Source organism: Ornithorhynchus anatinus, chromosome 1, assembly GCF_004115215.2.
Source record: "Ornithorhynchus anatinus isolate Pmale09 chromosome 1, mOrnAna1.pri.v4, whole genome shotgun sequence".
Lineage (NCBI taxonomy): Eukaryota > Metazoa > Chordata > Mammalia > Monotremata > Ornithorhynchidae > Ornithorhynchus > Ornithorhynchus anatinus.
Genome location: NC_041728.1, coordinates 51,162,231 through 51,186,321, shown reverse-complemented (window position 1 = coordinate 51,186,321; position 24,091 = coordinate 51,162,231). Strand labels below are relative to the sequence as shown.

General features: G+C 40.9%; 1 protein-coding gene and 1 non-coding gene across 2 annotated transcripts in view; one reads left to right on the top strand and one right to left on the bottom strand.

The window, feature by feature from the left end:
• The first annotated feature begins 9,100 nt into the window (after positions 1-9,100).
• Positions 9,101-9,238, top strand: LOC114816946. Its single transcript, XR_003764764.1, has one exon. It is a non-coding gene; the product is annotated as a small nucleolar RNA SNORA7 (small nucleolar RNA).
• Positions 9,239-11,829: 2,591 nt separating this feature from the next.
• TDP1 (tyrosyl-DNA phosphodiesterase 1) overlaps positions 11,830-24,091 on the bottom strand; it is a 74,040-nt gene continuing 61,778 nt past the window's right edge. The window contains exons 16-17 of the mRNA XM_029075608.2: positions 21,583-21,691; positions 11,830-12,357 (exon numbers count right to left, since the gene is read on the bottom strand). Of these exons, the coding sequence (XP_028931441.1) occupies positions 12,284-12,357; positions 21,583-21,691 (183 nt within the window). The 3' untranslated portion in view covers positions 11,830-12,283. The remainder of the gene's footprint in view (positions 12,358-21,582; positions 21,692-24,091) is intronic.

The following is a 24,091-nucleotide window of genomic DNA, read 5'->3' as shown; positions in this document are numbered from 1 at the left end:
CTGGCACAGAGTAAGCGCTTAACAAATACCATTAAAAAAAATCTAAATATCATTGATTGATTGTAAGAGACACAGTCCCTGCCCTCAAGGAGTTTATAATCTAAAAGGGGAGCCTGCCTAGTAAAACTCATTCACAAAATTCTATTGCAGTTAAGAGCAAAAGTATAGCTAGATGAGTTCTAGGTTGAAAATAAGCATAGTTGCTCTAGTACCTAACCCTAAGTGCTAAAGAGCTGTCGATGGACGCAGCCTAGGAAGATGGAGTTTAATTGGGTAATGCCCCTTGGAGGTGGTGGTTTTCGGGGAAAGGGGCGGTTAGGATACCCTTTAGGGTAATAGGAAAAAGTGACAGGTTTGGAGACAGGAGGAGGAGGGGGAAGAAGAGAAGAAAGGTACACATATTCTTTCAGAGTTCTAAAATTGGATGGAAGCTGGGGTCTTTTTGAATAAGAGCAGCAGAACATATGGGTTCCCACTCACTCTGCCTGTCTTGCCAAGAACTAACATATACCAACCCTCCCTGATTCCAGAGTCTACATGCAGTAAGGCTAGCAAAATACCTTTGGTCACGTTTTTTCTACAGTCTGCAAGGTTGCCTTACTCCTGTGGCCATCAGCACATGGTTCTGTTGCTACCCTGTGAATATTTTAATGTTGTCGGTTACTCAAAGACTGTCACATTTTCAGCATCTTCTACACATCTAATATAGCTCACCTCTCTCTCCATCTTCAAAGTCCTACTAAATTTGCATCAAACGATCGATCAATTTATTTATTCAGAGGAACCCCTGTAAGCCGTGAGCTCCCCTGTAGACTGTGAGCTCATTGTGGGCAAGGGAATGTGTTTGCCAACTCTGTTGTACTGTACTCTCCTAAGCGCTTAGTAAAGTGCTCTGCACATAGTAAGTGCTTGATCAATATGACTGATTGATTTAGTGGAAAGAGCTCAGGAGGCAGAGGACCTGGGTTCTAATTCTGACTCACTCATGTGTCTGCTGTGTGACCTTGGGCAAGTCACTTACTTTCTCTGTAATTCAGTTTCCTTACCTCTAAAGTGCAGATTCAATACCTGTTCTCCCTCCTACTTACACTGTAAGCCCTGTGTGAAGTAGGTCCACCCTCAGACCTGATCATTCTGTATCTTTCTCATTGCTTAGAATGGTGCTTGAAACATAGTAAATGCTGAATACCACAATTATTGTTTACAGTCCTCTAGACTGTAAACTCATTGTGGGCAGAGAATGTGTTTACCAACTCTGTTACACTGTACTCTCCCAAGCACATAGAACAGTGCTCTGCACACAGTAAGAACTCAGTAAATATGATTAAGGACTTACTGGGTGCAGAGCACTATGCTAAGTGCTTTGGGAAAGTACGATATAACAGAGTTGGTAGGCATGTTCCCTTCTCACAACGAGAGGTCATGGGTTCAAATCCTGGCTCTGCCACTTAGCTGTGTGACTGTGGGCAAGTCACTTAACTTCTCTGTGCCTCAGTTACCTCATCTGTAAAATGGGGATTAAGACTGTGAGCCCCACGTAGAACAACCTGATTCCCCTGTATCTACCCCAGCGCTTAGAACAGTGCTCTGCACATAGTAAACGCTTAACAAATACCAACATTATTACTCCAAAAGGCCTTCCCCGACTAAACCCACCCTTCTGCATCACCTATGCCCTTGGGTTTGTTTTCCTGAAACACTTGGTTATTCACCCCTCCCCCAATCTCACGGCACTTATGTACAAGCCCAGCTGTAATTTATATTAATGTCTGTCTCTCCTTCTACTCTGAAAGCTCTTTGTCGACAGGGATCATGTCTACCTACTCTATTCCACTGTATTCCACTCTATTCCATGGTACTTTCCCAGGGGCTTAGTACAGTTCTCTGCATACAGTAAATACTAAGCAAATTTCATTAATTGACTGATAACCCACCACGTATGGCAGCATCCTCTATTTATTCAGCCAGATTCCCCTGTCTTGTCTCTACATTATGCAGTGTTTCTTGCTTGACCAGATTACATTCCAAACTATTGAAGTATCAGTCATTGCCAGAGTAGAGTACCGACAGTATGAAAATGGAGGACACATGACCATCATTTTAAGCAGAATTTTGTTTTCTATACCCCCAACAGTCTGAATAGAGACTGACAAAGCAATTGGTAGAAGGGATGTTCATCTTGTGTATCATTTCCCTTCCTATTTTCAGATGATGCCGGGCTATTGTTCTCAGGGGTGAGTGGCGGAGGGAGCTGGTCAAATGGACACTCTAACCTCAGCTGGTTGAACTCTTTGCTCCCCTTAGTAAAGGAACAAGTAGTCCAATTACCTCACTAAAACGTGAGTTGACTATGTTCATAGAGTCAGTCAGATTATCCGACAGGACAAGGAGGCATTTACCTAGTGGAGAGAAGAGAAAAACCAATTACAAGAGCTTTTTTTTGTAGGGTGTTGGGCCTTTCAGCTATATTAATAGGGTTTTTTATTCTTTCCCCTGTGGAGACTTATGAAAAGTGACTTGAGATGGGGGCAAGTGTTAGAGACTAGCATTCTACTTAAAAAAGACTTTCCATTTGTTTTCACCTTTGCAAGTTTATCATCCATTAAATCACATCTGAAAGCATCTGAGAAACCTCAGTTCTCCTCACCGAAGAGGAGGAATAGAGACCCCCTAACTCTCCTCTCCAGAATTCACGGTGGGCAGGACCTTCTTACCTCGAACAGGTAGGCACAGGTCAAAATGAGCTCCAGGACCCCTACATCATGAATGACCTACTCAGGGTGGAGGAGGAGTTCTGAGATGGTAGAAGGGAAGTAGTGTAGCCCAGTAGAGACCAAGCCTGGGAGTCAGATGACTTGGGTTCTTAATCTCAGCTCTGCCACTTGTCTGCTATGTGACCTTGGGCAAGTCTCTTAACTTCTCTGTGCCTCAGTTACCTCATCTGTAAAATGGGGATTAAGACTGTGAGCCCCATGTGGGACATGGGCTGTGTTCCAACCTGAATAACTTGTATCTACTCCAGTGCTTACACAGTGCCTAGCACAAAGTAAGTGACTAACAAATACCATAAAAAATATGACCTGGGGAGAATAAAAATTCAATAGGAAGGGCCTCCTGGAGATGTGATTTCTGAAAGGCTTTGAAGAAGGATGGTCCTAAAGCTCTTGATTCAAGGCTTTGTGGGGACAGGCATTTGAAGAGGGAGTTCCAGGCAGGAGGGAGTATATGTGAGCAAGGGGTGGGAAATGAGCGAGGTGAGGATAAGGCAGTGTACAGCGTAGCTTGAGAGAAGCAAAGAAAATGAGCTGGTGTGTTGTGGGAAAAGACAGTGGCTAATTAGGAAGGAGTGAGCTAAGGGAGTGCTTTGAGACCGATGGCCAGGAGTTTCTGCTTGAGGAGAATAGGAAAAGCAGAGTGGCCTAGTTAGTGGAAGGGGCCTGGGAGCCAGAAGGACCTGGGTTCAAATCCTAGTTCTGCCACTTGTCGACTGTGCAAACTTGGGCAAATCGCTCAACTTCTCTGTGCCTTAGTTACCTCATCTGCAAAATGGGAATTATAACATGAGCCCTATGTGGAACATGGGTTACGTCCAACAAGATTGTCCAACTTGTATCTACCCCAGTGCTTAGTACAGTCCCTGGCATATAGCAAGCATTTAAATACCATAAAAAATAGATAACAAAAGGAAGATTCCTGGGTAGTGAAGAGAAATGTGCATCATCATCATCAGTGGTGTCTCTTGAGCACTTAATATGTGCATGGCATTAAAATAAGTGCTTGGGAGAGTACAATACAACAAAGTTGGCAGACATAGATGGTATTTAAAAAAACCGATCCAGGCAGAAGATTGGATCGGCATCATAGCCATTTGGATGGAGGGGAAAGAATGAGTCCTGGAAATATTGTAAAAGAAAAACTGACAGCATTTGGTGATAGATTCAGTGCGGGGATTAAAAGAGAGAGAGGAAACAAAGTTAATGACAGATCACTGTGGGAAATAAAAGAGAGGGAGGAAGCAAGGTTAGACTGCTTAGACTGTAGATGCAGTGGATGATGGTTCTGTCACCTGTGATGGGGAAACTGAAATAGGACCAATTCTAGATCAAGCATCATTCAAAATCCTAGAGACAGTAAGGGAGAATGCCATATGGAGAAGCCTGTATCCTAGAGATACACACCCTAGAAGACCTGCAGATGATTATACACATTTTCACCAAATTAGCCAGACCTCTATGGACTGATGACACATTCAAAGAAAACCTAGGGAAGCCACATACAAAACCAAAACTTTATACTGACAACACAGAGCAAAACCCAGTTACAAATTCCCGTTACCTAGGTGGCACCCTGACCAGTGACACAGTCATAGGCAAGGAGGTAAAAAGTTGAATCAAGAATGCCAACACATCCTTTGGGAGACTGTCAAATATAAGAGTGTGACAGCAGTATGGCACTGGGCTCCAAACCAACTAAAGGTCTGTGAAAGTGTAGCGCTGTTCAACCTTGTTCAATCTTCTCTAAGGGTGTGAGACCTAGTCTGCACAAATACCAGACTGGATTCCTTGAACACTTCCATCAGCGGGATTTACAGGTAAATTCAATATCAAAAGGCAAAACAGGATCACAAACAATGAAGTTCTAGAATGAAGTAAGCCTCCTAGGAGCAGTAGTGGTAGTAGTAATAGTAGTAATGACAATAATGGAGCACATAAGTGTAATTCACTGAATTAAGTACTTGGAAAGGTACAACAGAATCATAATGTACATTTGCTGCACCCAAGGATCTTTATTCTGGAAGAAAGACATTGAAATGTTCACAAGTTGTGGAATCAGAATAAATTAATCTGTGCTCAGCTTAACACAGTGCTCTTGGTGGGGCATGTGAAGGGAATGAACGACAGCCAATGGCTGATGTGTAGGGGGCTGAAATTGGGAAATCAAAAGTAAGAAGGCAAGGTTTTAAGTATATCACAGAACAAAGTCTCTGAAAATGTGCATCCCAGTGGAAAACTAGGAGACAATTACATACATATATTATAATGTATAATATATATATATAGAGAGAGACAGTGACAACTCTATATATACATGTATATGTATAGTGGCATTTGTTAAGTACTTATTATGTGCCCAACAGTGTAATAAGCTACTAAGCACTGGGGTAGATACAACATTAGCAGTTTGGACATGGTCCTTGTCCCATATGCTGCTCACAGTCTGAGGAGATGGACAACACATTATCTTATCCCCAGCGTTGCCTACTGGAGAGAGCAAGGGCCTGGAAGTCAGAGGAACTGGGTTCTAATCCCAGCTCTACCACTTGTCTGCTGTAGGACCTTGGGCACATCATTTGACGCCTCTGAGCCTCAGTTCCCTCATCTGTAAAAAAAAAAAAATGGAGTTTTAATACTTGTTTTCTCTTCTTCTTAGGCTGTGAGCCCCATGTGGGACCTGATGATCATATATCTACCCCACTGCCATGTGGCTCAGTGGAAAGAGCATGGGCTTGGGTGTCAGAGGTCATGGGTTCGAATCCCACTTCTGCCACTTGTCAGCTGTGTGACTGTGGGAAAGTTACTTAACTTCTCTGTGCCTCAGTTACCTCATCTGTAAAATGGGGATTAAGACTGTCATCCCCACGTAGGACAACCTGATTACCCTGTGTCTACCCCAGCGCTTAGAACAGTGCTCGGCACATAGTAAGCGCTTAACAAATACCAACATTATTATTATTATTACTACAGTGGTTGGCACATAGTAAGTGCTTAACAAATACCACAATTATTATTTTTACAGATGAGGAAACTGAGGCACTGAGAGTTTATGAGACTTGTCCAATGTCACACTGCACCAAATGGCAGAGCTGGATTAGCAGTGCTCTGCACATAGTAAGCGCTTAACTAATACCAATATTATTATTATTATCATTGTTATCCAGTTATTCTCTCAGGTCCATGTTCTTTTCACTAGGCTATGCTAGACAGACTTTCATGGCATCCTGCAATCTAGAAAGGCATGGCTCTCTTTGAGCAAAAGCTTAGTAAAGATTGAAAGAAAAGGTGGCAAAAATGAAAACAGTGCCAGTCATTACAAACATCATGCATGACAGCACAAGGAACAACAACCTTGGTGGGTCCACAATGTGTTGGGACTGTAAGTCCCGCACTGACCTTTTCAGTTACACATGGACCCACAGGTGAATTCTGCTGAGTGGCATCTTCTTCCAGTACGATGGACAACTAAATACAACAGTTATTGCAGGTTTGCCACAACTCCAACTTCTGTCTCATTCTAGCAGGATGAGGCTAGGCAGATGGACTGGCTGAGGCAGGAATTTTCCATAGACTCTGGGAGTCAGCCGTTATTGGCTTAGCCATTTGATCAATCAATAAATCATTCAGGTGAACTTTGAAAATAACATTATAACAATTTTTTTGTCCTCTGTTTTTAATTGCCCCACTTCAGCTCATCAAAAAGCAGTTACCTTAGTAGATAAGACAGTACCCAACAATATTTGGACATTTAATTTATATTTGAAGCTTTGACCTACTCCAAAACCAACATTAACAAAATAGTGTTAAAGGTGAAGTAACTTTTTTTTCATAGAGTGAATGCAATAAACTCATTGATATTGTATTGTTCAAAAACAGAAAGTACATGGAAATCTTAAGGTAGGGCCTTTCAGTGTTAATACAGATAACCTGTTCAAACTCTTTTTGTAGTGTGGTCTCAGCTTAAGCAGAAAAAGACCTCAAAAAATTAGTTTTCAGTTTAATCATCAATGGAATTTATTGAATGCTTACTGAGTGCAGAGCACTGTACTAGGTGCTTGGGAGATTACAATTCAACACAGTTGGTAGACATGAACTTACAGTCTAGAGATCTTCTACGAATGAGACTGGAACTTTCTGGTCCATAGATTTGGATAGAATATGTTAAGATGTAATTTTCCTAACATATAAGGCTGCTCTTTGGAATTTGGGAGCACCAGAGACAGTTCCCAGTGGCCGGTGGTGTTTTCTGTGCTGCAGTAAATGTTCCTGTATTGGTCATAGAACTTCCAAGTATTTCTGGGCTGACCTAACCATTGTTATATCATTGTTCTCCCTCTAATTCCCACCATTTGTATTTTTGGTCTGTCCATCCCTGCATTAGGTTGCAAGCTCTCTGAGAGCAGTGAACATTACATGTGATAAGCCTCTGTTAAACTTTCTCAAGTGCTCAGTACAGTGCTCTACATATTCAATAAATACTAATGATTGATTTCACCATCAATGCTTGCAGGATGAAAGAGTGGAAATAGTAAGCTTCTTGTGAACATGGAATGTGTCTCTTACTCTACTGTATGCTAATAAGCATTTAACACAGTACTCTGCTCACAGTAAGCACTCAATAAATACTACTGATTCATTTATAGGCTCAAAAACTGTCCTTAGTTCTATCATGTATGTAACTTAGAAATTCCTAAAAAAGGCTTATGTGTTTCTAATAAACTGCTATGAAGGATAAGTAAAAAATTGTTGCTAAAGTTGACAAAAGGATGAAGAAGCTTCATTTATACATGGTAAACCATAAACCATTCATTAACTTTATTATTTCAGATGAGTGTTAAGAGAATCTTATGGCATTTTTCCTGGAAAAAGATAATGAAAAAAATATTTCAAAATCTAAGACAAAAGCCTGAGGATATTGCATGTGACCTACCGGATAAATGAAAACTGCAGGGCAAAATTTTTCCTACCAAAATAGCAGGTCAGCCCTTCTCCAAACGAAAAAATTGCCAGAGTATCTGAGGACAGTCCTAGTTTTGCCTGACAAAACGTTCTTGCTGTAGCTTTCTCAAATCAAATTTAGCCTTCCAGAAATCTCATTCTCACATCCCCCTTGCAAGGCTCCCTGAAGTGCACTAGAATTCATAATAATAATGGCATTATCATTAGAAACAAGACAATGAGCTCAGTCAGAGGCCCAGTCCCACTGAAGTTCTCAATCTACTTTATCCTTATTTTACAGATGATGAAATTGAGGCTTGGAGAGGTTAAGTGATGCCATCTCCATTAAACTCAACTCCTTTGCTATTGTCCCTTCCTAGACTTTGTACCACTGACCCACAGCCCGGACCACTTCCACAGTACTTTTCCTATACTTCCTTGCACAGGCCGTGGTGTGCTGCTGATGGAAATCCAAGACACCAGGCCAACCTCCTCCATCTCAAGTTCATCTTCACTTCACTTTTATCTTCACTTTAACTCTGTTCTCCCCCGGTTTTCCTCCTATCTCTCTGGCCATTCCTTCTCAGCCTCTTTTGAAGGCTCCTCTTATGCCTTTCACCCGCTAACTCTGGAGTTTCTCAAGATTCAGTTCTGGGAACCCTTTTATTCTCCAACTGCACTTCTTTCCTTGGAGACCACATTCTCTGCCATGACTTCAGTCACCATCTCTAACGCTGATGATTCCCAAAACTACATCTCCAGCCCCTACATCTCCAGCCCTGACCGCTCTCCTTCTCTACAGTCTAGCATTTCCTCAGTTTGAATCTGTACCCTTTGGACACCTGATATTCAACCCACCCTAAGCCCCACAGCACTTAAGTACATATCTGTAATTTATTTTAATATTTGCCTTCCCCTCTAGACTGTAAGCCCTTTGTGGGCAGGGTACATGCATACCAACTCTGCTGTTCTGTACTTTCCCAAGTGCTTAGTACAGTGTTTTGTACATGGCAATCATTCAGTAAATTCTGTTGACTGATGATATGCTGATTCCAAGTCCTGCACATTTGCACTAGATCAGAGCATGTTGTGAATGTGGCCAAGTACACCCTCTTTAGAGCCTGCTATGGGTGGCAACATGATCAGGAAGGGGTACCTCCTCAGTCCTCCTCAGTGCACCTCAGATTACCTGGAACACAGCCAGCAATGGGGAAGATTTAGCTCAGTGCAACTGTCGATGGGGGCGAGGGTGAAGCCCCACCCGCCTTACTCCTTAAACCCCCAATTCCTTTCCCAGCAGAGACACCCTTCTTAACAGCAGCTAATGGCAGTGTCTGGATGCTTGGTTTGGAATTTCCCAGTCATTTAAGATGTGTATTATAGATTCCTACCCCTCAGGGTTGCATCTGGAAAGTTTCCAGTACTCTACCAGTCTCAACTATTGGAGGGAGAGTCCAGCAGAGGCATATACATTCCATTTCTAGCTTGGTCAGTGGCTAGCAAGTGGAAGGTAATCTGCTACAAGTCAAAACTTCCCCATGCTGGGCAGCAGTGGCATGGGAGAGAGTCGAGGGCGGACACTCAGGTTTACTGAGCGGAAGGAAGCAATGGAAAACTGCTTCCATATTTTAAGCAAGAAAACTCTTTGGATACATTACCAGGATGATTGCAGATGGAGGTGGGGCATTCTGGGAGATATGTGTTCATGGCATCTCTATGGGTCAGACACGACTCGACAGCACAAGACAACAGCAATTACAGATTCCTGATGAGTGAGTGGTACATTTATAACTTTAAAAAGTATGTCATCTGAATAGAAACTCCCTGGACATTTATAAGGTTACTTTCCTGGTAAATTAACAACAGATAAGAGGCATGGTTGCTTTAATTTGTTCAATCACTGCCCATAAACAATTTGGATTTTTAAATTCGCTCCTATTGCAATTTGTTTATAACATTCTCATTATCTGTGCTTTCATCCTCTCCAATTTAGATTACACGTGGCCTGTGTGGGAGACACTGTCTCACATGTTCAGAAAACAGAAGAAAAAGGGCCAGTTTAGGCCTTTGGGAGACTGCAGAGAAGAAGCATGGCCTAGTGGATAAAGCACGGGCCCCAGGGAGTCAGAAGGACCTGAGTTCTAATCCTGGCTCTGCCACTTGTCTGCTGTTACCTTGGGCAAGTCATTTCACTTCTCTTTGCCTCAGTTACCTTATCTGTAAAATGGAAATTAAAATTGTGAGCCCCATGGGGACATGGACTATGGCCAACTTGATTAGTTTATGCCTATCTACCCCGGAGATTAGTACAGTGTCTGGCACATAATAAGCACTTTACAAATACCATAAAAAAGGGACCTGGGTTCTGATCCCAGCTCCAGCACTTGTTTGCTGTGTGACCTTGGGCAAGTCACTTAATCCCCATTTTACAGATGAGGTGTAACAGAAGCACAGAGAAATTAAGACTCTGAGCCCCAGGTGGGACAGGGGTTGTATCCATCATGACTAGCTTGTATTTATCCCACTGCTTAGTACAGAGCCTGGCACATAATAAACACTTAAATATCATAAAAAAGGACCTGGGTTCTGATCCCAGCTCTGGCACTTATCTGCTGTGTGACCTAGGGCAAATCACTTAACTTCTCTGTGCCTCAGTTAGCTCATCTGTAAAATGGGGATTAAGACTGTGAGCCCAGTGTGGGACAGGGGTTGTGTCCATCATGATTAGCTCGTATTTACCCCCGTGCTCAGTAGAATGCCTGGCACATAGTAAAACTCTTAACCAATACTATACAAAGTCCAAGATTTCATAAAAATTATGGCCAACTCATATAGCCATTTGTAAAAAGTGCAGGATGGTGTGTTCATTCTGCATTGGTCTTTTCTGCAACATTTGCTGGAGTTTATAGACCTCACCAAAAGTAGCATCCTCTTAGACTATATCATACACATACACCCAACCCCACCCCAACACATATAATATGCATGTGTTCCCCTTCCCCCCAGTGCTTAATACAGTACTTGGTAACAAGTAAGGATTTAAAACTATGATAATTTTTAAAAAGGAATTTTTTCACGCTCATTTTTCCTTCATAAAAGGAGGAGAGTGCATGAAAAATACCTCAGTGTGCATAAAAAAACTGGACATGCTCACAGATCTAAAGACTACAGGTTAGGGGAAAGTGATAAACTTTAATAAGTTCTTTTCACTATTTTCTTTATTGCATTTTCTATAACTAAGTCCAGCTTTTAAGAAAAAAAAGGTGAATATGGGAATAACTATTTCTTTCACCTTCTCAAGGGAAGTCAGCCAAATATATTAAATGCTCTAATTTTAGTAAGCTATGACCAGTGTTTCTTTTCTACAAAAAAAAAAAAAACCACAACAAAATACCCAAAAAACAAATTAAAAACAAACAACCCCACCCACTGCCCCCAAAAAACTTACCCCAAAGATTCTAGAACTGCATTCTATTGCTGAGCTGGTTGTGATGAAAACAGGAGGCAATTTGGGTCCTGGACATTGTAGCTGGGATGCAATGAATAGCTATTTGAGTTGGCCAAAACAATAACTCTAAGTACACTTCTCCATTTACTGATTCTTTCCTATTTGCTCTTCTGCTGCGGACCGTTGACATTCACTGCACACTTTCTGTATGCTTTTCACCTTCCCTTTTAACTGAGACAAATCTGGAGTGTTTTATACACACAAAAGCTCTGGCAATGACTCTATTATATACACATGAATTGCCTGGAGAGTTCTTTAAAATCAGTTTTGGCTGGTACAGCTTGAGAAATGGGGTTGTGTAAAGTCCTGAGGAGAACAAGAAAAGTGTTTTAAGGGATTAGAAATTAGGACCTCTGTTGAAAAGCTAAAAGAAATGGGATGAGTGCTACCTTAGGTTTGCAAAGATATGAAGGGTTATTACAAAGAGGATGACAAGCTGCTTTTTAGTTTTTCCACGAAAGGACCATGAAGGACTAGATTAAATTGTAGTGGGGAAAAAAAACTCTTGAGGGTACAGTTGGGAAGACACTAAAACTTACCAAGGTTTAGAAATATCCTCTCCTTGAGAGGTACCAACCAGTTAATATTATACAATAGCTCCAAGAGTGGTGGCTTCTGAATTACACTACTTTATTATTTGTTCTTTAAGTTCCAGTTACACAAATAGCACCTTTCAAAATACAGAGGAAAAAACAGATACAAAACCAAAAACTAGCTTTAATTCAGATCAGTGTGAATCTGGATCATGATCAGGATATTTTTCTAATATTTTCTATATTTTCAACTTTACCAACCCCAATATGCAAAGTATACAAAATGTGATTTTTTTAAAAATACATTTTTTCCAGAAAACATATCAATCATATGGTCCCAAAGGCCAGAAAACTGATCATATGGCTCTATTTCCCAAGAGTTGACTCTAAACTTTTTGTGAATGTGGAACTATTTTTAAGCAAAATGAAACCCAAGTTGCAGTTTACATCCTAAAACAAAAAAGAATCAAATGTCCAGGGAAGGGTATTGGCTTGGGTCAGACATCTAAGTTTCAAATTATGCTTAGGGCTCAAGATGGAACCCACATATTTCCATGAGTATCTGGAGCCTTGGTATAGGGAATATTCCAAATCCATGGACGATCTGAAAAAAATATTCAAAAGACAAATGAGATTATGGAAATTCATTTAGCCGTTAAACACACAAGCAAATTATAGCTAAACCCCCCACAGAAAATGACTAATTGCTTATCAGAGAAAACCTTTACATAAAGTAAACACTCAAAAATATCGCAGAAAAAAAGTGGAATTCTATGCTTTGTCTTTTGCTTAAGTAAATGCAATTTGGCCATAGTGAAGAGAATAGACATTCTGAATTTTGATGACATACACCAAATTGACTAATAATAATAATAATTATTGTTAATCACTTATTACATGTCTATAACTTTCCTAAGTGCTGGGGTATATACAAGATAATCAAGTCCCATATAGGGCTCATAATCTAAGTAGGAAGGAAAACAGGTATTAATAATAATAATAATAATGTTGGTATTTGTTAAGCGCTTACTATGTGCAGAGCACTACTCTAAGAGCTGGGGTGGATACAGGGTAATCAGGTTGTCCCATGTGAGACTCACAGTCTTAATCCCCATTTTACAGATGAGGTAACTGAGGCACAGAGAAGTTAAGTGACTTGCCCACAGTCACACAGCTGACAAGTGGCAGAGCTGGGACTCGAACCCATGACCTCTGACTCCCAAGCCCGTGCTCTTTCCACTGAGCCACGCTGCTTCTCTAAATATTGAATTTCCATTTTGCAGATGAGGGAACTGAGGCACAGAGAAGTTAAGTGATGTGGCCAAGGTCACACAACAGACATGTGGTAGAGCTGGGATTACAACGCAAGTCCTATAACTCCTAGACCCGTGCTCTTTCCATCAGGCCACACTGCTTCAGTGTCATTCTTATGAAATAACCTCAGAGCAGAGTCTTTTGTACATTACTTTAGCTCTGGGAAATCAAGATCAGCCAATCATATTTACTGTGTGCAGAGCACCATACTAAGCACTTGGGAAAATACAACACAACAGAGGTGGTAGATATGGTTCCCTGCCCACAACGAGCTGCTCTGAGAGAGACCTATTCAAAAAAAATGTTTAAACTAAAGAGGATGTGCATTGGAATAAAGTAGTCAAACCCCAAGTCATATACAATCAGGCAGTTCTAAAAAGAGGCAAGTACACAGGATGAGTACCTGGCGGAAGAGTGCCTCAACTCTTGACCTCAGGTGGCTGATCTAAAGCCATCCTAATTTATTGGGTCAGCCTTTTTGGGGCTGGTCTAGAGTCCTCCACAAGTCTGACCAAACCCTATGCCACTTCTGCTTGGAGGAGTCCAAGGAGTCTTGGCATCACTTTGAAGGGGGCAAAAATTCAACCGATTGCCCACAGTTGAATTCTAAATTCTAAAGTGCTCAGGTTTCACTCCTCTTTGGTAATAAAGTGTGCCATCTATATAATCCAATAAGGTCACATAAGCGCCTTATAGGCAGCAAATTTGTCTACCAACTCTGTTATATTGTTCTGTGTGCTGAATTAGATGCTTGGGAAGTACAGAATAATAAAGTGACCTGTTCTCTGACTCAGTGGGGTGAGATGATGGTGGTGGAGTAATAATAATAATAATGTTGGTATTTGTTAAGCGCTTACTATGTGCCGAGCACTGTTCTAAGCGCTGGGGTAGACACAGGGGAACCAGGTTGTCCCATGTGGGGCTCACAGTCTTAATCCCCATTTTACAGACGAGGGAACTGAGGCACTGAGAAGTGAAGTGACTTGCCCAAAGTCACACAGCTGACAAGTGGCCAAGCTGGGATTTGAACCCGTGACCTCTGACTCCAAAGCCCGTGCTCTTTCCACTGAGCCACGCTGCTTCTCTAGGTGGTGCTTCTCTAGTAGGTGGTGGCGGCGAGGAGGGAGTCAAATGAGTGCTTTAAAGTCAACGGTAAGGAATTTCTGTTTAATAAATGGGGGTATTTGTTAAGCGCTTACTATGTGTAAAACACTGTTCTAAGCGCTGGGGGATACAGGTGATTAGGTTGTCCCCTTCGAGGCTCACACTTTTAATCCCCATTTTACAGATGAGGTAACTGAGGCACAGAGAAGTTAAGTGACTTGCTCAAAGTCACACAGCTGGCAAGCGTCAGAGCCGGGATTAGAACCCATGACCTCGGTAACCACTGGAGATTCTTAAGGAGTAGGGAGATGTGGATTGAAATTTTTTTAGAAAAATGATCTAGGCAGCAGAGTGAAGTATGGACTGCAGTGGAGAGAGAAACAGAAATCAGGGAGGTCAGCCTTCCTATACTGTACCATACAATACTTGGTGTTGCTTTGTGGTTTTGCAACTTTACCATATCTAGTACAGTAAAACAATGAGTTGTCAGGGGGTAAAGCATCTAATAGGGATGAACATAATAATTTAGAAATACATTCAAAAATGTCTTCATGTGGTATCTTCAATTCACCTACTCCTTAAGCCATTAATTTCCACTAAATCAAAGGTTACCAAAACACAGTGACCACGTTATAGCAGAAATGCAGTTATCATTGTAATTGCTTTAACCAGGCTAACATGCCTTACAAATAAGGCTCCTTGTCCCTTATTCTTTATCTCTTTATGCCAGCAAACATCCCATCTCGTTGCTGCTTAAATACACCCAAGGAAAAGAATGTACTTTGTATCAATATTAAATGCATTTTGTTAATTAAACAAATGTTTTGGTTTTAAAAGCCTGCCCTTTTCCAGAAAATTTTAAACTATTTTGTCTATGTAAAAGCTTCCTATAAAGTGATACTGGCCTGGAAGCAAATAGAGAAATAGGCATTATAGGAAGCTACATTCTTTTCTCTGAAAAGGCATTTGAACAAATAAATAGTTTACAGTGAGTAACAGAACAAGGTAATGGCCATATTTCGACTATGAATTTCAAAAGCTCTTAAAGGCTGGTGTCAATTTAGGAACACTTTTCTAAGTATTCATTCATTCATTCAATAGTATTTATTGAGCGCTTACTATGTGCAGAGCACTGTACTAAGCGCTTGGGATGAACAAGTCGGCAACAGATAGAGACAGTCCCTGCCGTTTGACGGGCTTACCGTCTAATCGGGGGAGACGGACAGACAAGAACAATGGCAATAGAGTCAAGGGGAAGAACATAAGTAGTTTGGGCCACACCCAATATTTCAGGCTGTTGTTTTAGAGGGTGAGGTTACCTGGGGAGAAGCTACAGCTCCCAGAAAGGAGCAGAAGAGAGGAGAGATGCAAGAAACCTGAGACTCCTTTACAATAGAAATTTGATAAGGTGTGGGCCATTCCCTTGATGATAAGAAATTTACCCTCCACAACCTAAAAGGTCCACAGTTCTTCCATTCTCCATTGTTTTAGGTAGTTGTTTCCCATAGAGAAAAATAATACTGTGTTTTTAGGCATTTCTATACATTAAGCATCATCAGCAGTTTCTTAAATATGCTGTTGATGTCAAAAGATTGTTGACCCACTGACTTCACCAGTTTCTTCTCAGGAGAATATCTGCAACTCCTCATAAAATATTCAATCTGCACATCTTTTTATCTTATCAACAGAATTTTATTAAACAGTATTTATTTAGGGTCCCTAAATGAGAAAATGCCTCAAAGGAGAATGGAGACAAACACTTGGCCAGGGAGCATCAGTTTTCTTTGGATTGACCAAGTGCCAGTTCCGCTGGGCCTGCTCCAGATTTCAAGATGACAAGGGCGATTTTGGGTGTCTGAAGCCCAGAGCCTGGCTGGGGTCATTTTTCCCCCAAGAAATCCTTGGGCTTCTGGCCGCCAGCCCTTCTTGGTCAGGCAAGTCTCCACACCCCAGAGGAACAACTGGGCCTGAGAACTCTCATGATCATCAGGTCATGGTGGGGCTGGGATCATTTTTCTACAGAAACATTCAAAGTTTCCCCACTCATTTTATATTATACTCTCCCAAGCATTCTTAATTCAATGCTCTGCACAAAGTAAGTGCTGGATAAATACGATTGACTGACTGAAGCCCCACGTGGGACAACCTGATTCCCCTGTGTCTACCCCAGCGCTTAGAAAAGTGTAAGCGCTTAAATACCAACATTATTAATTACTAAAGTACATTTTAAAATTCAATTCAATCGTATTTATTGAGCACTCACTATGTGCAGAGCATTGTACTAAGTGCTTGGAATGTACAATTCGGCAACAGAGACAGTCCCTGCCCAACAATGGGCTCAGAGTCTAAAAAGGGGAGACAGACAGCAAAACAAAACAAGTTTTAAAGTCAATGGTAGCGACTTTGGTAAGGAAATGGTGTGGAGACTCCCTTTTCTAAGTAACTATCTTCCTGGGTGGTGATAGCGGCCGGGACTCCGGCTCAGCTGGCCTGTTTTTAGAACTACTGTTGCTTACTTGGGTAGATAGCGGCTCGGGGCAGGGATGTTCATATGTGCATTGGGCTGGGATGGCTCATTTTCATGAGTGCCAGAGCTGAAGTGAGAGTAAGGCCTACCCTGGCCCTGCAATCCAGTAAAGACAAGCCAAGTGGTAATGGTGGGCCAGGAGGAAGATGGTGAGACAGCAATAATATAGCAGGGTGGGTAACTTCATTTACTAAGTCCTAACTGTGTACGGTGTCCTATACTAGTAACTTGGGAGAGTGGAAAGGAAATAGGAGATTTGGACTCAAGTGCCTTCTTACCTTCTTTGCCCTTTCCCTTTGCCTCTTCCTTCTTTTTCTCTTTGTCCCATTCTCCTCCTCTTTTCCTCCCCTGCCCCCTTAAAGTCCTTCCCCAGTTCACCTCTACACTCAAGATGAAGAATGGACACTTCTGGAACAGAGATGTCTGCAGCTCTTTTGATTCTCCCTGCTGCACCTGCCTCTGCTGACAAGGCAACTTCTTTAACAATGCCTCCTAAAGCAACTAGAAGGACAAAGTCCATCTTGCTGAGGCCCATCCAACCTGCAAGCAAATAAAGACTGAATCTACTGGATCGAGGAGAGGCCAGGGTTAAACTGGGACCTGCAAATTAGCTAAATGCCCTATAATGGAGTCCCAATTTATAGTGTGACAATGTTAGAATCAGCAATTCTGGAACAAAGTGGCCACTGCCACCTTTATCCATGCTCAGGGTTTACAGAGAAGTAAGTAATAATTAAATGTTCCGCTGTCCCCAAGTTATCTGAAACAGCACTGCCATGATAAACTGAGAAGTACTAAGTGGCCACTGTCAACTGCTGCTTAATGGGCCTGCTAAGTGGATAAGCTGGGTTAAAATAATACATCAAACTGGAAAAGGAGCCTTTGGGTAAACTCTTTCTAGTCATGAATAAAGACAGATGGCAGCTCTGAAGCTTCAGCCAACATGAGGACAACAGAGAAAACAATAGAATGAGTGTGCAAGCAACAGAGAGCACTACCCCTCCTTTTTCCTCCTGCCTGAGCTCCTATGTTTAAGCTCAGAGCCATTAAGCAAAAAGCAGCACTGATCAAGTACCTAGTCTACAGGAAATCTGCCAATGAACCAAATTATTAAAATAAGGTTTCAGATCTTGCCTTGAAATGGTTGATTTAAAAAGCAAAGATGTAAAAAACACCTCACTCTTCCTTCTTCTAATCAAGCAAGAAAGCAGTTTGAGATGCAGCATGGCCTAGTGGATAGGACACAAGCCAGGAAGTCTGAGAACATGGGTTCTAATTATGGCTTTGCCACTTGTCTGGTATTGACCTGGGGCAAGTCATTAAACTTCTCTGTGCCTCAGAAACCTCAGCTGAAAATAGGGATTTAAGACTGTAAGCCCCATGTGGGACATGGACTATGTTCTTCTTTTTCTTCTTCTTCTTCTTCTTATGTCCAACCTCATTAGCTTTTATCTACCCCCAGTGCTTAGTACAGGGCCTGACACATTGTAAGTGCTTAATCAGTAGCATAAAAAATACAATTTACAAAAAAGCAAGCTCACTTGAAAACTGAACATGGAGCCTACATTACACATTTCTTTTAGAGATTCAGTAATTAGGACTGGAGTCAGTTCTTGGTTCCCTTCTGTTCTCCATCTACACTCACTCCCTTGGTGAACTCATTTGCTCCCACGGTTTCAACTATCATCTCTACGCAGATGACACCCAAATCTACATCTCCTCCCCGTTCTTTCTCCCTTCCTCCAGGCTCGTATCTCCTGCTGCCTTCAGGACATTTCCACCTGGATGTCTGCCTGCCACCTAAAACTCAACATGTCTAAGTCTGAGCTCCTTATTTCCCTCTCAAACCCGGTCTTCTCCCTGACTTTCCTGTCACTGTGGACATCACTACCACCTTTCCCGTTTCACAAGCCCACAACTTTGGTGTCATCCTTGACTCTGCCCTCTCATTCACCCCACACAACCAATTTGTCACCAAAACCTACCAGTTTCACCTTCACAACATCTCCAAGATCTGCCCTTTCCTCTCCATCCAAACCACTACCTTGTTGTTACAATCTCTCATCATATTCCCACTGGATTACTGCATCAGCATCCTTTCTGATTTCCCAACCTCCTGTCTCTCCAGGCTTCATTCTAAACTTCGCTCTGCTGCCCGGATTATCTTTCTACAGAAATGCTCTGGGTATGTCAACCTCCTCCTCAAAAGCCTCCAATTGTTGCCTATCAACCTTTGCATGAAGCAAAAACTCTTCACTCTTGGCTTCAAAGCTCTCCATCACCTTGCCCCCTCCTACCTCACCTCCCTTCTCTCCTCCTACAGCCCAGCCCGCACACTCCGCTCCTCTGCCGCTAACCTCCTCACTGGGCCTCGCTCCCACCTGTCCCGCTGTCAACCCCTGGCCCATGTCCTACCTCTGGCCCGGAATGCCCTCCCTTCTCACATCTGCCAAACTCACTCTCTTCCCCCCTTCAAAGCCCTACTGAGAGCTCACCTCCTCTAGGAGGCCTTCCCAGACTGAGTCCCCCTTTTCCTCTGCTCCTCCTCATCGCCTCTACTCCCTCCCTCTGCTCTACCCCCTTCCCCACCCCACAGCATCTGTACATATTTGTACATATTTACTATTTTATTTATTTTATTAATGATGTGCATATATTTATAACTATCTATTTTGATGTTATTGATGCCTTTCTACTTGTTTTGTTTTGTTGTCTGTCTCCCGCTTCTAGACTGTGAGCCTGTCGTTGGGTAGGGATTGTCTCTATCTGTTGCCAAATCTTATTTTCCAAGTGCTTAGTACAGTGCTATGCACACAGTAAGTGCTCAATAAATATGATTGAATGAATGAATATTTAAAATAAATACTGCTGGTTCATTTTCCCATTGTTAGATTTATTTTCTTAAAATGTTGTTTATTTTACTAAGTATTTTGAAGAAAAATGGATTGACAAAGATACAGTCAATCAGGTGGCACCATTTGTTTAAAAAATAATCAGTTTAACACTTTAACTTGCAAAATAAATTTGGCTTCCTTTCATCTAGATTTTCTGGTCCACATTACAAAAAACATAAAAGACTACCACCTTTTAATTGGAAGGCCTCTGAATTTTCCTGAAGAAAATTCCATTAATGAATCAATAAATTATATTATGAACTAATGCTAAGTCAAGCTATCAGAATTTTTAAAAAATTGCAGTCGATTGCAGAAAGTGAAAGAACTTTTTTAAAAGTCTGCTTAGCATTCTGAATCAACTAAGCAATTTACTGTTTGCATTTCATTTAGAGCAATGAAACAGCATTCAGTTGTACCTTTACTGCCCTAGCTAATTTTTATTATTTTCCCCTCATTTTCCAGTTATGTCTCCTTTTTTGCACTTTTTTCCCTAGTGTTCCCTTCTTTTCCTCTCATTGTTTCTCTTCTTTATCCCACTTCAATTTAAGAAATGCATAAATGATATGATATTCTAGCATTATTGTAATCCCTAAAACTGTGTTTGAACACTAACATGTACTTAAATGTTGATATAACTAAAAGTACATTTTCAAGCCACTATTTAAAAAACTATGTTTTCTCCACTTTCTTCTATCTTCAGTTATTCATTATCTTACTCAATGTATCTTTTGAGCTAGTTCTAGACATTACCTTGTGAATTATGAATTCATCAAATTTAGTTTTAGTCAATAAGACTTGCATTTTAGCAAATGAAATCCTAAAAACAGTCTGAATTTTATTCAAATAAATGCCAATTTATGGTCTAGCATTAAGCGCTTAGTACAGTGCTCTGCACACAGTCAGTGTTCAGTAAATATGATTGAATGAATGATCTTCCTTCCTCCACAATTGGCCAATACTCTGATTTGATATTTTTCTTCTTTTAAAGCATTATACCTGATATTTTTCCTTAAAATTTTTGCAAGGTTTCTAACTCATTTTATAATGTCCTAAGTCAACCTTTGTTAAACTCATTTTATAAGTACACTATAATTTCCTGAATCGTATAACCAAGAAGCATGGCTCAGTGGCAAGAGCCGGCCTTGGGAGTCAGAGGTCTTGTATTAAATTCCCGCCTCCGCCACTTGTCAGCTATGTGGACAAATCACTTAACTTCTCTGTGCCTCAGTTACCTCATCTGTAAAAAGAGATTAAGACTTTGAGCCCCATGTGGGACAACCTGATAACCTTGTATCTTCTACCCCAGGGCTTAGAACAGTGCTTGGCACATAGTAAGCGCTTAAATACCATCATCATCATAACTTAGCTAATTCTTTGTTATCCAAATTTTATAGCTGCCCAGTTATATGTTACTTGCCCAAGATCACAGAGCAGACAAGTGGCAAAGCCAGAATTAGAACCCAGGTCCTTCTGATTTCCAGGCCCATGGTCACGCTTCTTCTCAGGTATCCATTTGTTTTGTATTATATAATTTCATATCGCCTGGTTTAAAGATGCATAGAAAGATTTTATATATGTTTTAATGGCTTGCAAATCACTTTGAAAAATGAAGCCCTGTTGAAATCTTAATCATCCATCTTCTCTGTATTACATTAAAAATGTTTTTCCCCATATTACATACTCTAGCCCAGCTGTATTTGAAACTATTTCAATTACTTGTACTATTATAAACTATTCAACAACTTGGGCAAGTTGGAACAGAGTTCAGGGAAAAAAATCTGTCTGATCCAGTGAAACTGTTACATTTTTCAAAGAAAATGATGGAAGTCCTAAAGCCCAAAACTCAATATAACCTTGAAAGTGAGCTGTGTACTGGTTGGGATATTGATTTTCCGGTCTAAATTTCTTAGTTCTTGAGAAATAGTCTTTCAACCATCTCCATTCTGTAGTAAAGTAAGTTTCAGATTTTATTCACACACAATTTTCTCACCTTTACTCCCATAAAGTTCTGGTGGTAAATCATAAGGTACAGGAAATGAGGCTGCTGGTTCATGACTTCTTGAAAATAATTTTTCCTTTACTGTGAATGTATCCAAACCCTGCATAAACCCAAAAATAAATTACTGTAGCATTCAACTTTCTATGAATATTAAAACATCCCACAATTACACATATTTTTAGGGTTCCCAAAATTACTTCAGTAATTTGCACAAGCCAAGAAAATATTAACTCAAACATCTTTCCCCAAAATAATTTTTCTTCCTTTAACTATCATTTAATCTTAGACTGAAACACACTAAGCATATAGAGTTTGTTAAAAATCCAATTAAAACATGAAATAATTATTGAATAAAAGAAGAGGTCCTTTCAAAATGGAGCAAGACAGAGGCATTTTTAAATATCACAGTCCTCCACCAAAATCACAGAACTCTCAGAATATAGTACACAAAAATACATCTAAATATGTCATTTCCAAATTTTAAACAGACATTACTATGGTAACTAGAAGCTCATCTTGGTACAAAAGGAAATGTTGATGTCAAAATAATAAACCAATCAACTCTATTATTGAGTACTTACTCTGTGCAGAGCACCCTAACTAGCACTTAGAGTACGATACAAAACACGTTCCCTCCCCACAAGTGTACAATATAGAAATATCATTGTGTGATATTTAAAAATTTTTAAGGAATATTTAAATTGAAGATGTCAAAAAAATCCTAACCGAATAAAAGTAACCGTGTTTCTGGGGGATCCATTGGTGAACTCCTCAAATCCATTATGGATATTCATATTACTAATACCAGTTTTTCCAAATTACTGGACCCTGGCCTGTATCTTGGCCTATAAAATGACTACAACACCTTGTGAATGGCAAGTATTACTGCACTTAAATTTTTCCCAAAAGAGCTGGAAATTATACGCTTTGGTGAATGGTGACTTTGTGGCTCCTTCCATCTCTTCTCTCACCACCACCTCCCACCCAAAATTCAAAGGCCATATCAGTTCCAGTCCAGCTCTGGATATTTCCAGGCTGATTCTGGGCCATTCCCAGGATTAGGGGGAACAGTTGGAGCTATTTCTAGAATTGAATTACTTGGAATTTAGATTACTGCCCTAAATTTGATTTTTCCTTTAAGTCCACTTGATGCAGGAGCACAAATATGTCAGTCACGTAGCATACTAATAACAATAATAATAATAATAATGGTATTTGTTTAGCGCTTACTTGTGCCAGGCTACGTGCTGGGGTGGATACAAGCAAATCCAGTTGGACACAGTCCCAGTCCCACATGAGGCTCACAATCTTAATCCCCATTTTACAGATCAGGTAATTGAGGCATAGAGAAGTAAAATGACTTTCCTGTGGTCACACAGCAGACAAGTGGCAGATCTGGGATTAGAACTCAGGTTCTTCTGACTCCCAGGCCCATGTTCTATCCACTAGGCCATGCTGCTTCTCATTAGCAGCATGGCTCATGATTTAGCATTAGCAAGTTATTTCTAATTGACACCTTTTTAAGAATATCAATATTTGTAACTATAAGTTTATGCTCCAACTTACTGACTGACATGAAACAGATGACCTAAAATTAGATGATCTCAATTTATAGCTAATGATGACAAGAGAGAAGTACATACAGTGGTGAAGTATCTAATTCTTGCTACACGTTGAAGTCTCCAAAATGGCACACTTAATACCATAGAAATAATGGAGACCTAAAATTAGATGATCTCAGTTTATGACTACTGATGAAAAGGACAGAAATACATAGAGTGGTAAAGTGCCCAACTCTTGATACCTGTTGGATGACGTCTTCAAAATGGCACCCTTAATACATTGGAAATAATGGGTGATAAAAGCGCCAAGAGACGCAATGCTAAGAGAGTAGGCACAGAAGAAAGACAGCATACAAGTCACTTTGACATCAGAAGTCTGGAGGCATGGGGCAGGGCAAGGGGTGGGGCAGGGGTACAGGTTCTCTGCTCTACCAGTCCCACCCACTGCTTTGGTCAAAAAGTCTTCCTTCCCTCCCTGAGCAGAGTGCAGTTGTCACATTATGAGTCAATTTGAGAATACTGGAATTTTTTTTTTTCATGAGAAGCTGAAAAACAGTGTGGCCGGGTGGAAAGAGCGAGGGCCCAAGGGTCAAAAAGACCTGGGCTCTAACCCTGGCTCTGCCGCATGTCTGCTGTGTGACCTTGAGCAAGTCACTTCATGTCTCTGTGCTACAATTACCACATCTGTAAAATGGGGATTAAATCCTACTCCCATGTGGGACAGGGACTGTGTTTAACCTAATCTGTATCTACCCCAGTGTTTAGAACAGTGCTTGGAACATAGTAAGCACCCAACGAGTACCATAATTAAAATTATTTTTGTGCCCTAATGTTTCTGTGTTAGTTTCTGTATGCCTTTTGGTATTGGAATCTTGCAGGTTATATTTTCACTCTCAGGATGACTGAAAGCTTCAAGCAACTGAAATTCAAAATTCAAT